The sequence below is a fragment of the Oncorhynchus gorbuscha genome, linkage group LG13, assembly GCF_021184085.1.
Source record: "Oncorhynchus gorbuscha isolate QuinsamMale2020 ecotype Even-year linkage group LG13, OgorEven_v1.0, whole genome shotgun sequence".
Taxonomy (NCBI): Eukaryota; Metazoa; Chordata; class Actinopteri; order Salmoniformes; family Salmonidae; genus Oncorhynchus; species Oncorhynchus gorbuscha.
In genome coordinates this window covers 25412756-25428441 of record NC_060185.1, presented here as the reverse complement: position 1 = coordinate 25428441, position 15686 = coordinate 25412756, and the positions used below count along the sequence as shown (strand labels likewise).

Here is a 15686-nt window from a genome sequence, read left to right as displayed (position 1 = left end):
TCCCCTACCAACAGTCCTTTACCAGCAGTCCTCTACCAGCAGTCCCCTACCAACAGTCCTCTACCAGCAGTCCTCTACCAACAGTTCTCTACCAGCAGTCCTCTACCAGCAGTCCCCTACCAACAGTTCTCTACCAGCAGTCCTCTACCAGCAGTCCTCTACCAACAGTTCTCTACCAGCAGTCCTCTACCAGCAGTCCTCTACCAACAGTTCTCTACCAGCAGTCCTCTACCAGCAGTCCCCTACCAACTGTCCTCTACCAGCAGTCCCCTACCAACAGTCCTCTACCAGCAGTCCTCTACCAGCAGTCCCCTACCAACAGTCCCCTACCAACAGTCCTCTACCAGCAGTCCTCTACCAGCAGTCCTCTACCAGCAGTCCTCTACCAGCAGTCCCCTACCAACAGTTTTCTACCAACAGTCCTCCTTCTTTTCTCATGGTGTTTGTTTGCCTGTGATGCATGAAAGTGTGTGTGTATATGTGTGTGTGTTTGTGTGTGTATGTGGTCTGTGGATGTGAAAGTGTGTTGGATGAAGATATAAGGGCTGCAGCGCTGTGTCTGTGGATGGATGGCAGTACTCCTCTTCCTGTGAACATACAGAATATATCATCTAGTAACTATCATAATTCCAGCCTATCAGAGCACAAAATGAGGAGCCATTATCTAGCAATTATTTATGAACTGCCATCGCAGGCTGAAAAGAACTTGTCCTTTGTTAATTAGTCACCTATTCGGTTAAGAAATGGTGTTTGAGACGGGGACTGAAAGCCACTCCAGGCATAACAGAAAGAGAGCCTCATCTTTTCAAATGACATAGGTGGAAATGGAGCTAATTGCAGATGCTCTGAAATTCAAAGCTAATTTTGAAGCACATTTGACAAGTGTATTATTCACTTTTTCTGAAGAGATCTGCACTGCTCTGTGCCTACACATGCGTGCACACTGGTGCCTGCCTTCAAGGGTTTGTGTGTGTGCAGGTGTGTACTTGCAAGGTCAGTGTGTGTGACTGAATGAGACAGGGTTTTGTTTGAGAAAATAGACACACACACACTCTGGGGCCCTCTCAAATGGATCCAGTGCCTCTGACAGTGTGGCCTGAGGCAGGTGATTGTGTGAAATGTTATTTCCAAGGTTGGCACCAGTCCTCCAGGCCACTTGTCAACTCTTCCACTATCTTTCTATGGAAGAGCTTTTTAAATGTTTTTTCTCGCTAACATCAACACATAAATAGTGTGAATAATGTTGCTGACACGACAGGTGTTAAGCGTTTCTCTCTCCATTAGGCACAACGTTTAGAAGACAGGCTTGGCAGTAGACCCAGACATGTTAACGAAAGGGCTTTTCATTCATCATGACACAAAGCGGAAGCACATGATAGCATTCTCCGTGAAATTACCAGCATTTCAAAAGTTTTGAAATCACCCCTTGAAACATGAAATTAAAATCTTGACTGGAGGTGCTCATGTAGATAAATAGACTGGTAAACAGACTTGTGAAGAGGATGATGACAGTGATTTTGACAGACAGTAATGATGATGACCATGATGGAAGTGGTCAGAATGGACTTCATCCGTCCTCTATACACACACGGCATGCTGAGGAGAAGAGAAGAGGAGGACGATTATAATCATAAATGGTAACGCTCCCTCAAAGATCCACTCCGCTGAGCCTATATAGTCCCCATCCCGTTGCCGCGGCAACCCAGAGCCACACACATTTGTTGTGGAGATGAGTAATGGCCTGCCCAATTAAGAAGGTGTGTGTTTGGCAGGATGCTGGAGAGAAAGGCCACCTCGTCTTGATCGTTTGTTATTACTATATTATTTTGTCATTCTTGTTTTTAATTGATGATACTGAAATGGGAGACTGTATCATGGTTGTCACACCACAGGGGGCGTTTGGTGACTATAGTGGCCTTGTGTTACTAAACGTGATGATGTAACTATAGTGTACAATGACTGTTGGCCATCGCTATTGTTTAAGGGTTTTCCTGGCCTCACGTGAACATCCACTGAAGGGAAAGCACAGCGCAATGATTCCCTGCGGCAACAAATCACCTCTATGTTTCCTTACATCTCATAAAAAGTGCTATTTGTTTATACATTTGTTGGTTTGTTTCATGTTTGTACCCTTTGATACATGTTGTGGAGCGTTATGTGTAATGGACTAGAGAACTAGAGAACCAGATAGAGCCTGTGTTTAGCCTCTGTCATGTCATTATGTGTAATGGACTAGAGAACTAGAGAACCAGATAGAGCCTGTGTTTAGCCTCTGTCATGTCATTATGTGTAATGGACTAGAGGACCAGATAGAGCCTGTGTTTAGCCTCTGTCATGTCATTATGTGTAATGGACTAGAGGACCAGATAGAGCCTGTGTTTAGCCTCTGTCATGTCATTATGTGTAATGGACTAGAGGACCAGATAGAGCCTGTGTTTAGCCTCTGTCATGTCATTATGTGTAATGGACTAGAGGACCAGATAGAGCCTGTGTTTAGCCTCTGTCATGTCATTATGTGTAATGGACTAGAGAACTAGAGAACCAGATAGAGCCTGTGTTTAGCCTCTGGTATGTCATTATGTGTAATGGACTAGAGAACTAGAGAACCAGATAGAGCCTGTGTTTAGCCTCTGGCATGTCATTATGTGTAATGGACTAGAGAACTAGAGGACTACATAGAGCCTGTGTTTAGCCTCTGGTATGTCATTATGTGTAATGGACTAGAGAACTAGAGGACTACATAGAGCCTGTGTTTAGCCTCTGGCATGTCATTATGTGTAATGGACTAGAGAACTAGAGGACCAGATAGAGCCTGTGTTTATCCTCTGTCATGTCATCCACCCATTGGCTCTGTAGTGGTGTTCCCAGATGGGGTCTCCCTAATGGTAGTAGCATTGACACAACACTTCTCCAGAGCTCCAGTCAGCCCAGCCTCACCAGGCGTAAGCTCTGCTGCTGGCGATGTGTTGAGGCTACAGCCAGGGAGGGGCCCTGCAGATGTTCCACAGCTCCAACACGTGTCTGGCCGTGCTAGAGACCGGCTGCTGAACACTGTCCATGTTAGGGCGATGGTTGGGAGTTGACACAACTCTTGTAATAGAGTTATTTCTCTCATTTTATGAGGTACTGTAATTAGAAATGCTTTATTTATACAATTTTTTTTTTAAATAGATAAGGAGGCATAGATGACAACAACTACCAAATACACAATAATAATAAAAAACAAATACATTCTCCATCAGAATGGACAGATAGACAGACAGAGGACATGCGTCGCTATAGGAACAGCAGAGCCATGCCATTCTTGTCCCAACCTTGATCTCTCCAATGGTGCTGTTCAATTCCTCTACGTTTTTCACTTCCACGCACTCAAAGTTAATAATTTGCATGTACAGAAAGGAGAATTAGCTTAGCACAATAATCAATCAATAATCTGTAGTCTGTAAACGGGAGCTTTTTACCTGCATTTTATTCCACATTTTACATAGATAGTGGTATCATGATCTCCCGGAATAATATAAGTCATTTTGCCGTGCTTTGTTAGATGAGACGTTCACGGCACCCGGGACGCCGGCAGCCAAGGCACCCCGGCAGCCAAGGCACCGGGACGCCGGCAGCCAAGGCACCGGGACGCCGGCAGCCAAGGCACCCGGGACGCCGGCAGCCAAGGCACCCGGGACGCCGGCAGCCAAGGCACCCGGGACGCCGGCAGCCAAGGACTCATTCTCCATGTCAGTGCAAACAAAGCCGCCAGGTGTGTTTGTTGTAAGTGTGTGTGTGTGTGTGTGTGTGTGTGTGTGTGTGTGTGTGTGTGTGTGTGTGTGTGTGTGTGTGTGTGTGTGTGTGTGTGTGTGTGTGTGTGTGTGTGTGTGTGTGTGTGTGTGTGTGTGTGTGTGTGTGTGTGTGTGTGTGTGTGTGTGTGTGTGTGTGTGTGTGTGCGCGCACCTGCAAGAGTGTTAATGTTGTATTTGTCTCCCTGTCATTCCTGCCAGGTTGTTCTCCCTAGTCTGTATTTAGGGGGATGCTTCTGCTGGCTGGCATCATGGCGGGTGGCCTGTGAGGGGAACAGAGTGTCAAAGGAAAGGAGCCAGGCGGAGGCCTCCTCCTCAGTGGGAACTAATGTGGGTGTTGGTGGCATGGCTCTGTAAAGGTCTTCATTTGTTTGTTGTTAAAGATCTAATTAGGAAGAAGAGAGGAAACAGAACGGGACGGCTAATTAGAGGGGAGCTCAGAAATCACTTTGAACCTCAAGGACACCCGGCTATTAGCGTGCACATAAAACGTTTATTAAAACCTAAGTGTGTGTGTGTATGTTTTGTTCCCTTCCTTAAATGATTAAAAATGCCTTGCTTGAGTGGGCATCCCCCTCTTCTGGAGAGATGCGGAGTGGAGAGGGCCGGCGCATCCTGAACGCCTCTCTCTTTCTGTCTTCCATTTCCTCAACTTTTTAGACATCTGTCTTCTGTTGTCTCCACAAACATACACTGCATACCTGTAGGCCGACATTCACTGCATACACGTAGGCCTTCATTCACTGCATACCTGTAGGCCTTCATTCACTGCTTACACGTAGGCCTTCATTCACTGCATACCTGTAGCCCGACATTCACTGCATACCTGTAGGCCTTCATTCACTGCATACACGTAGGCCTTCATTCACTGCATACCTGTAGCCCGACATTCACTGCATACCTGTAGCCCGACATTCACTGCATACCTGTAGCCCGACATTCACTGCATACCTGTAGCCCGACATTCACTGCATACCTGTAGGCCGACATTCACTGCATACATGTAGGCCGACATTCACTGCATACACGTAGGCCTTCATTCACTGCATACACGTAGGCCTTCATTCACTGCATACCTGTAGCCCGACATTCACTGCATACATGTAGGCCTTCATTCACTGCATACATGTAGGCCTTCATTCACTGCATACATGTAGGCCTTCATTCACTGCATACACGTAGGCCTTCATTCACTGCATACATGTAGGCCTTCATTCACTGCATACATGTAGGCCTTCATCCACTGCATACATGTAGGCCTTCATTCACTGCATACATGTAGGCCTTCATTCACTGCATACACGTAGGCCTTCATTCACTGCATACATGTAGCCCGACATTCACTGCATACACGTAGGCCTTCATTCACTGCATACACGTAGGCCTTCATTCACTGCATACATGTAGCCCGACATTCACTGCATACATGTAGGCCTTCATTCACTGCATACACGTAGGCCTTCATTCACTGCATACCTGTAGCCCGACATTCACTGCATACATGTAGGCCTTCATTCACTGCATACACGTAGGCCTTCATTCACTGCATACATGTAGGCCTTCATTCACTGCATGCACATAGGCCTTCATTCACTGCATACCTGTAGCCCGACATTCACTGCATACATGTAGCCCGACATTCACTGCATACATGTAGGCCTTCATTCACTGCATACACGTAGGCCTTCATTCACTGCATACATGTAGGCCTTCATTCACTGCATACATGTAGGCCTTCATTCACTGCATACATGTAGGCCGACATTCACTGCATACATGTAGGCCTTCATTCACTGCATACCTGTAGCCCGACATTCACTGCATACATGTAGGCCTTCATTCACTGCATACATGTAGGCCTTCATTCACTGCATACATGTAGGCCTTCATTCACTGTATACATGTAGGCCTTCATTCACTGCATACATGTAGGCCGACATTCACTGCATATAGTGGGGCAAAAAAGTATTTAGTCAGCCACCAAATGTGCAAGAACTTATTTTCCACCATAATTTGCAAAGAAAATTAATAAAAAATCCTACAATGTGATTTTCTGGATTTTTTTTATTCTCATTTTGTCTGTCATAGTTGAAGTGTACCTATGATGAAAATTACAAGCCTCTCTCCTCTTTTTAAGTGGGAGAACTTGCACAATTGGTGGCTGACTAAATACTTTTTTGCCCCACTGTACATGTAGGCTGACATTCACTGCATACATGTAGGCCGACATTGTAAATAAGAATTTGTTCTTAACTGACTTGCCTAGTTCAATAAAGGTTCGATAAAACTTATTTTTTTACATGAAGTGAAAGTATGTTTCGTTATTTTGGTCAGTCAGTAGAGTGAATGAGTACATTTGGATATGAAAAGCAAAGGCTAGATAAGTACAGTAATGTCAATGTGCAAAGATAGGTTTTTATCAACACATTATGAGTCAGGAGACCTGTGGTCCACGTCAACACATTGTTCAACCCCACGAGTGATGTGTTTAAGCAGCATGGCTATTATAGTAAACTGAAACTAATATGAAAACAAATCATAAAAATCTATTTAGTATTTGCAGTGGCAATTTTAGTATGTAAATCTTGGTGGGGCAAAAAAAAAAAAATGTTTTAGATGCATGCCAAAAAAGCCATTACACAACACTAAACAATACATTAATTGCACTATAACGTTGACAAATGGTGCCCACAAACTATTAGGGCCTACATAAAGCTGTCCCATCAGCATAGTCCCAACAGCAGTCCCAGCACCTTACCACTGCTACACCTGGCTGTCAGCAGAGCCTTGTCTGGCAGAAAAACAGTTAATTCAGCCTCATTTACTGCCTTTTTTAAAAACAACGCTGATATGGCTGACTTGCTTAAACAAATGAGGTTTCTACTGACAATTGAGATGTACAAACTATGGCATAAGGGGACGACTAGTGGATAAGAGGGAAACCGTCATTTCGATTAAGACATTAATGAGCGAGCTAAGACGGACGTAGTCAATATAACTATTTGTTCAGCACTTTTGAAATGTACAGCGACAGAATTCAGAACATGAGCTGTTCTTACAGTATTCTCCTGGTACACCAAGTCAGAACAGTAAGATAAATAAAGGGGGCATATAAGCAGACAATGAAATCTCTTACAATGTTAGATGGTGACATTTCTCTAAAATAGGCTACATGTGCACAACCAAGTTAGAACAATGGGCTAAGTTATGAGGCGAAAAGGGACCAAATTACTAGGGTGATGCACAAGTTTACTTTGTTAGCTAAGTATACATATCTCCCTGGCATATTACATCATTTATGCAACAGCATACAAGGCATTTTTGGACTCATCTTGTTGTGCTGTGCTCACTTGAACAGGGAGGTGGCGCAGTGGTCCTTCGTGGGCAAATTTTGTCATCAAACTTTATCATCAAAGTCTGGCATTCTCTTAATTTATGGTGCTTTCAAGACAACTGGGTACTCTGGGGGAAAAAACAGGGTTGAATCATGACGTTAGTGATCTTCAGGTCGGAGCTCTAGAAAGAGGCCAAGTTCCCGATTTGGAATTCTGAGTTGGATGACCGTTCAAAACGGATTTTCCCAGTCGGAGCTCTTTTTTTCCCAGAGTTCCCAGTTGTCTTGAACTCACTGAAGTCTGAGATTTCCCAGTTTTGAGTTTCCAGTTGTTTTGAACATAGCAAAAGTCATGCTGGATTGACAGCATGGCCAATGTCGAATGTTTATCCTTTTATGCTTTGAAAAGAGACCCTTAAACCCAGATTTGGACCACACCCCCACTCCACTGAATAGCTGGTTAGTGATTTCCAACTTGTTGTGTAATGTTTATGTCCAATGGCCGATGAGCACCGATACGTTTTATCTGTAATCTCTCTTCATAATTTCTCTTCATATGACAAGGATTGAAAAGGATTTGTCAGTAGATTGTCGACTTGATTCATGATGATGACTGCTAGCTTGCTAGCTAAGAAGCTAAGATTTTAAAAGTATGATGCTGACATAATCAGTCCAATCAAAGCTACGGTAGATATTTTATCTGTGACCAATAACCTTCTTGGATGGGCACTTCTAATGTAACTCCATGGCAGCATCCAAGGAGCTTGAATTTTCTAGCTCTCCCTGTAGATTTTGCAGTGACGTAGTGTCCCCATTAGTAACAGAACACTGCGTGAATCACGGCACAACGAGAGAACATTACCAGCCCCTAAGCTCTGTATTTTCCGCTGGCTGCCCCACCACCACCACCACCACCACCACCACCACCACCACCACCACCACCACCACCACCACCACCACCACCACAGAAAGCACTGAGCTAGGCTCAAACACCTGCATTTTGGAGCTGCCTTACTCAAGAAAACAAAAAAGAGACCATGCAGCTTTATTTACTCAATAAATGTATTTTTACATTGTTTGCAAACTGATATGTGACACAAATTAATGCCAAATTAACATGCAAAAAAACAGGTGCTGCTCAAAACAGGCTCTGTCCTACCTGCTCTGAATGACGGGTTGCCACTGACAACACAAATCCACCTGCTCTGAATGACGGGTCGCCACTGACAACACAAATCCACCTGCTCTGAATGACGGGTCGCCACTGACAACACAAATCCACCTGCTCTGAATGACGGGTCGCCACTGACAACACAAATCCACCTGCTCTGAATGACGGGTCGCCACTGACAACACAAATCCACCTGCTCTGAATGACGGGTCGCCACTGACAACTCAAATCCACCTGCTCTGAATGACTGGTCGCCACTGACAACACAAATCCACCTGCTCTGAATGACGGGTCGCCACTGACAACACAAATCCACCTGCTCTGAATGACGGGTCGCCACTGACAACACAAATCCACCTGCTCTGAATGACGGGTCGCCACTGACAACACAAATCCACCTGCTCAGAATGACGGGTCGCCACTGACAACACAAATCCACCTGCTCTGAATGACGGGTCGCCACTGACAACACAAATCCACCTGCTCTGAATGACGGGTCGCCACTGACAACACAAATCCACCTGCTCTGAATGACGGGTCGCCACTGACAACACAAATCCACCTGCTCTGAATGACGGGTCGCCACTGACAACACAAATCCACCTGCTCTGAATGACGGGTCGCCACTGACAACACAAATCCACCTGCCCTGAATGACAGGTCGCCACTAGCAACAAATCAAATCAAATGTTATTTGTCTCAGGTTTAGACCTGACAGTGAAATGCTTACTTACTAGCCCTTAACCAACAATGCCGTTTTAAGAAACAATAAGTGTTAAGAAAGTATTTTCTAAATAAACTGAAGTAAACAATAAATACATAAAAATGAAAAAAATGAAAATAGAAAAATTTTAATTTAAATTTTTTATTTAAAGAGCAACAATAAAATAACAGTAATAAGCCTATTTACAGGGGGTGTGCAAAGCTGTCATCAAGGCAAAGGGTGGCTACTTTGAAGAATATCAAATATAAAATATATTTTGATTTTACTTTTGGTTACTACATGATTCCATATGTGTTATTTCAGAGTTTTGATGCCTTATTACATATACTATGTAGAAAATAGTCAAAAATATAAAGTGTCAACTTTTGACTTGGTACTGTATATAATATATATATATATATTTTTGCTAAACAAGTGGGGCTCAAAATTCCCTGAATGATGGGTCGCCACTGAGTATTTGATTAATAAACATGTTTGGAAAAACAAAAAATACACTGAAACTATTCTATTTTACTCCAAAACTAAATAAAATAAAATAAAAACCACCATGAATTTGAGTTAAATACAATTCTAAGCTTTGGCCAACAATCTAGTGGGGTTTTCAAGTACTAAATGGCAGGCAAATGTTGCCAGTTGATGGCAATGTTTAAATAAGCCTAGCTTGTGCATCACTATCACCAGTGTCACTAGCTAACAAAATCAGCTAGGTAGCTAACTTGATTCTTCTTACAATACTAAAGTTAAAAAGTATTGTATTGGTGTAAACTTGGGCGAGAGAGAGTTTCCTTCCACCATATTTTTTGTACCAGTCTGTACTATTCCTTTTAAATCCAAGTCACATTGAGATTTACTTCAGAATTTAAACCGAACCTAATCTAATGACTGACAGTCTAATGACTGACACAAGACCTTTGCCATGTTTAGTTGCCAAACAGTCTTGAACGTTGCAGATAGAAATGCCATGAATAGAGCCATGAATAGAGCTGATTCTACATATTGATATTATTCTACATAGGCTATTTCTATCTGAACATTCCAAAACGTTGCGTCCTGATGAACGTTGCAGATTGTGAAAGTGACACAATTTTTTGAAACAAAATAATATAAAAACGAAATATTTGTATACAACTATAACTAAATAAAAACTAGCAAATCAGGTCTGAAAACGAACTGAAACTAAACAAATATAAAAACACGAAAGCATAATATTCTTTAAGTACAGTCCATTTACACAGATAATGCAGCTCTCTGTGAGTGTGCACGGTACAGAGCTGTAAGCTTTATAGTTTTATTTTACTAGGCAAGTCAGTTAAGAACAAATGATTATTTTCAATGACGGCCTAGGAACAGTGGGTTAACTGCCTGTTCAGCGGCAGAATGACAGATTTGTACCTTGTCAGCTCGGGCGTTTGAACGTTTGAACTTGCAACCTTCCGGTTACTAGTCCAACGCTCTAACCACTAGGCTACCCTGCCGCCCACTAGGCTACAAATGCCTTGTGTCTGTTTCTCCTCTCCACCACATCAGTAGTGCAGTACATTGTGGAATCTTGCCTGTGTCAAATCTAAAATGAATGAGGAATTGCTGTTCTAATCATATTGATTTATGAGCAGAAGCCCAAACATGAATAATAGATTTTCCTTCATCATTCTCCCGCTTATTTTAGGAGAATCTCATTTTGGTTATTTTTCACTCTTGAGCTCTTAGTGTGTGTATTTCACACAGTTATTATGTGTGTGTGTGTTTTGAAGCGAGCAAGTGAAGATTACATGAACTGACCTGTTGTAAGTTCTGCTAAAGATTTTATTTGACCATCATTTTTAGCCTGAGGCCACATCAGCTACACTAGTTTTAGGGAGCAGGGCTGGTGTGTGTGTAATGTAGTGCCCCTGTACCCAGTCTCTCATACCACATTACACACACACACACACTGCCAGTGGGGCAGCTGGGGGTGGTGGGCGGTGGGGGGAAGCATCATGGATGTTTGCTGTAGTTTGCCTTCCTCTTTACCACACCACAATACCATGCAGAAAAACAACAACAACATAGCAATAAAATAACAACAAAAAAAGCCATTACGTTACTATAGTACTGTGTAAAATGTTTCCAAGATGATGGACATGCGTCCCATCCCGCCCCTCCCTCCCGCCCCTCCCTCCCTCCCGCCCCTCCCTCCCGCCCTTCCCTCCCTCCCGCCCTTCCCTCCCTCCCTATACTATACTCTTATCTCTCAGGGTTCCCAGATTATGGGTTCTATTCCGGGGCCGGGCCCAGTGACCTGCGGGGGCCGCCCTGCTCCTTTGCCGACTTTGGCTCCCTGGGGCCCCATGCTGCTCAGATGCTGCAGCACAGTGAGCATCATGCCACCTCCGCCTGCAACTCCCCCCTCCAGCACCACCTGCAGCACAGCCCGGACCACTTTAAGAGCCCAGGTGTGTACCCCGCTAACGTCTCCTTCAATTAGTCAATGATGCCATTCAGATTCATGAACTCTAGTTAGGAATTATCAGAAGGCTATTGTGTGTGTGTGTGTGTGTGTGTGTGTGTGTGTGTGTGTGTGTGTGTGTGTGTGTGTGTGTGTGTGTGTGTGTGTGTGTGTGTGTGTGTGTGTGTGTGTGTGTGTGTGTGTGTGTGAGAAAGAAAGAAAGAAAGAGTGTAAAAGAGTAAAAGAGAGAGAGTGTAAAAGAGAGAGTAAGAGTGAGAGTGTAAAAGAGAGAGAGAGAGTGAGAGTGTAAAAGAGAGAGAGAGCGAGAGTTTTTAAAGAGAGAGTGAGAGTGTAAATGAGAGAGTGAGAGTGTAAAAGAGAGAGTGAGAAATAGTGAGAATGTAAGAGAGAGAGCGAGAGTGTGTAAAAGAGAGAGTGAGAGTGTAAAAGAGAGAGTGAGAGTGTAAAAAGAGAGAGTGAGAGTGTAAGAGAGAGAGAGAGAGAGAGAGAGAGAGAGAGACAGTGTGTAAAAGAGAGAGTGAGAGTGTAAAAGAGAGAGAGAGAGAAAAAGAGAGAGAGAGAGAGAGAGAGAGAGAGAGAGAGAGAGAGAGAGAGAGAGAGAGAGAGAGCGAGACAGTGTGTAAAAGAGAGAGTGAGAGTGTAAAAGAGAGAGTGTGAAAGAGAGAGAGAGAGAGAGAGTGAGAGTGTAAAAGAGAGAGTGAGAGTGTAAAAGAAAGAGAGTGACAGTGTAAAAGTGAGGGAGAGAGTGAGAGTGTAAAAGAGTCAGAGGGAGCGAGGGTGTAAAAGAGACAGAGAGAGAGAGAGAGTTTTTAAAGAGAGAGTGAGAGTGTAAAAGAGTGTGAGAGTGTAAAAGAGAGAGAGAGAGAGCGATAGTTTTTAAAGAGAGAGTGAGAGTGTAAAAGAGAGAGAGAGTGAGAGTGTAAAAGAGAGAGTGAGAGTGTAAAAGAGAGAGAGAGTGAGAGTGTAAAAGAGTGTGAGAGTGTAAAAGAGTGTGAGAGTGTAAAAGAAAGAGAGAGAGTGAGAGTGTAAAAGAGTGTGAGAGTGTAAAAGAGAGAGAGTGAGAGTGTAAAAGAGAGAGAGTGAGAGTGTAAAAGAGAGAGAGTGAGAGTGTAAAAGAAAGAGAGAGAGTGAGAGTGTAAAAGAGAGAGAGGGAGAGAGAGAGTGAGAGTGTAAAAGAGAGAGTGAGTGTGTAAAAGAGAGAGAGAGTGAGAGTGTAAAAGAGTGTGAGAGTGTAAAAGAAAGAGAGAGAGTGAGAGTGTAAAAGAGAGTGAGAGTGTAAAAGAGTGAGAGTGTAAAATAAAAAGAGAGTGAGAGTGTAAAAGAGAGAGAGTGAGAGTGTAAAAGAGTGTGAGAGTGTAAAAGAAATAGAGGGAGTGAGAGTGTAAAAGAGTGTGAGAGTGTAAAAGAGAGAGTGGGGGAGTGTAAAAGAGAGAGAGAGAGTGTAAAAGAGAGAGTGGGGGAGTGTAAAAGAGAGAGAGTGAGAGTGTAAAAGAGTGTGAGAGTGTAAAAGAAAGAGAGAGAGTGAGAGTGTAAAAGAGAGAGTGGGGGAGTGTAAAAGACAGAGAGTGAGAGTGTAAAAGAGAGAGTGAGAGTGTAAAAGAGAGAGTGGGGGAGTGTAAAAGAGAGAGAGTGAGAGTGTAAAAGAGTGTGAGAGTGTAAAAGAGAGAGTGGGGGAGTGTAAAAGAGAGAGAGAGAGTGTGTAAAAGAGAAAGAGAGAGTGAGAGTATAAAAGAGAGAGTGGGGGAGTGTAAAAGAGAGAGAGTGAGAGTGTAAAAGAGTGTGAGAGTGTAAAAGAGAGAGTGGGGGAGTGTAAAAGAGAGAGTGAGAGTGTAAAAGAGAGAGTGGGGGAGTGTAAAAGAGAGAGAGTGTAAAAGAGTGTGAGAGTGTAAAAGAAAGAGAGAGAGAGTGAGAGTGTAAAAGAGAGAGAGAGTGAGAGTATAAAAGAGAGAGAGAGTGATAGTATAAAAGAGAGGGAGAGTGAGAGTGTAAAAGAGAGAGAGAGTGATAGTATAAAAGAGAGGGAGAGTGAGAGTGTAAAAGAGTGTGAGAGTGTAAAAGAGAGAGTGGGGGAGTGTAAAAGAGAAAGAGAGTGTGAGAGTGTAAAAGAGTGTGAGACTGTAAAAGAGAGAGTGGGGGAGTGTAAAAGAGAGAGAGAGAGAGTGTAAAAGAGAGAGAGAGTGAGAGTGTGGTGCGCGCTAAATAGAGTTTCAATCGGTGACATAACTTGCTCTGAGACCTTGAAGTAGTGGTTCCCCTTTCTCTGCAAGGGCTGCGGCTTTTGTGGCGCGATGGGTAATGATGCTTCATGGGTGACTGTTGTTGTGTGTGCAGAGGGTCCCTGGTTCGCGCCCGGGTATGGGCGAGGGGACGGTCTAAAGCTATACAGTTACATTATGACCGTTTTTTGTTTAAGATATAGCAAGGTCAATATTATTTTTTCTTATCACACCCTTCAAATATTGATCTCCATCCCTTGCTTACCCACAATGCATCTTGTTTGTTGGTACAGTGCATGACTTTTTCATATAAGGTGATGAACCATCATTTATATGTTTTTAGACTGCTAATTGATGAGGAATTTGTCATACAGAACGAGTGACCACAAATTGAGCTCCCAATGCTTGTATTTGACTATAGTGAATATCATCATGAATAAGTTGAGCAAAAGTTCTGTGGCAAATTATTCCTGTTGGCTTGACATTATCTTTCCAGATAATGTTTTGTTGCTGGAATGTAATATATTTTATGAGGAAAGAACTAATTGAATGGGTTATCATAGCTCATGCACAGCCAGTCTGAATGATCTAGCCTTCAGAAACACACACCGTGCTCTTCTTTTTCCACTTCTTTTCTTGTTCTTCAAGCCATATTTCCTTGGATAAATCTAGACTGGAGCAGAAAGTGCTGGACATTTTATTGCATTGAGATTCTTTTTAAATCACCAATAATGTTCTAACCCCACAACTGTGCTCCAATGAGTGTAAGTCATGTGTAGTTATTAGTGGGGCTGACAGTGGGGTTTAAATACTGTAAATCCTGTTCAACATGGGAACGGCCAGGGGGATGTGCAGTTCAGCAAAGTCTAGCAATTATGAGGAATCTAGCCTGCTGTATAAACAGAGATAGAGTGGGTAAAACAGCCATGTCAGGACTGGGTCACTCTGATAAGAACAATGCAGCCAGTCAGGAACTGCTTGATACTAAGCAGCAATGTCACTCTGAGAAGTTGTTTATTTCTCCCTCACAATGAGGCTACTCTATCTTTATCATTTCATTATTTAATCTGCTCTTGTTAGAGGGAGAAGGAAATATTTGATGTGGTGTGTGTGTGTGTCCGGGTGTGTGTGTGTATGTGTGTATATGCGTTTTCTGCTCCCAAACAGTGATATCCATAGATAATATTGTGTTTTTTTTAATCATACGACACTTTTATGAGAGCACAGTTACACCTTACAATATCTTTCACAATCCAATCATCTATGGTGATCATGGAGGTGTATCTGTATAGCGTAGCCCACTTAGTTTATACTGAGATTTCATTTTGACACATATTACAATGTGTGGCTAAATCCTCCTCCATTCTCATCTAGACTGTCTCCTTTCTTGAGCTGGTTTTAATAACCCTTACCCTCACGAGTCTTCAGATCAAGCGCATTAATAGACCTCCCTTTCAATCCACATCCGCACCAAGCAAAAGCTTCCAGCTGCAGTGGAAGACTGATTTAATATTCCTTTATTAATAGGAGTGTCACTGAGCGGCGCTCGGAGAGAAAAATTAGCAGACCTCGCCATGGGGGCCCGAGGTTCCCCGGATTTTTTAATTTGAATATCTGCTCTTGTTTTTATTTATTTTAATTTGTCTTTTCAACACACTAAAACAGAGGGTCACCTGGTGCTGAGCTGACAGCAGCAATGGCTCAAGTAGTCTAGACAACAATTAGAGCAATTTAAGCCAACCCCATGGTTCCTCTACTTCCCCTTTTCTTTTTTATTTCCTGCTCTCTCATTTCTTAATTGCCATTATTATTGGTCTGGGATTTCTCCCCGGCCTCGTGTTCTACTTTTCAAAAGATTCTGTCTCTCTTTGCCCCTCTCGCTTTATAGCCGTAGTTTTCCTCACATACACTGCCAAGGTCATCTAGATTGGCTGTTGAGACTTTCGTCAGTTGGTTATAGTGGCTGCCTATCTTCCCTGCCCGTCATACATTAAACACACACAC

The 15686-nt window shown here is 43.2% G+C and overlaps 1 protein-coding gene across 9 annotated transcripts in view; it reads left to right on the top strand.

Moving 5' to 3' along the window:
- Nucleotides 1-15686, top strand: part of LOC123992620 (RNA-binding protein Musashi homolog 2-like) — a 358445-nt gene that overhangs the window by 332227 nt on the left and 10532 nt on the right. For 7 of the 9 annotated variants that reach the window (XM_046293914.1, XM_046293913.1, XM_046293911.1 and 4 more), the window contains exon 12: nucleotides 11255-11452. The exons of the other annotated variants lie outside the window; for them this stretch is intronic. In XM_046293914.1, coding sequence (XP_046149870.1) covers nucleotides 11255-11452 — 198 coding nt within the window. The remainder of the gene's footprint in view (nucleotides 1-11254; nucleotides 11453-15686) is intronic. 9 annotated transcript variants of the gene reach the window in all.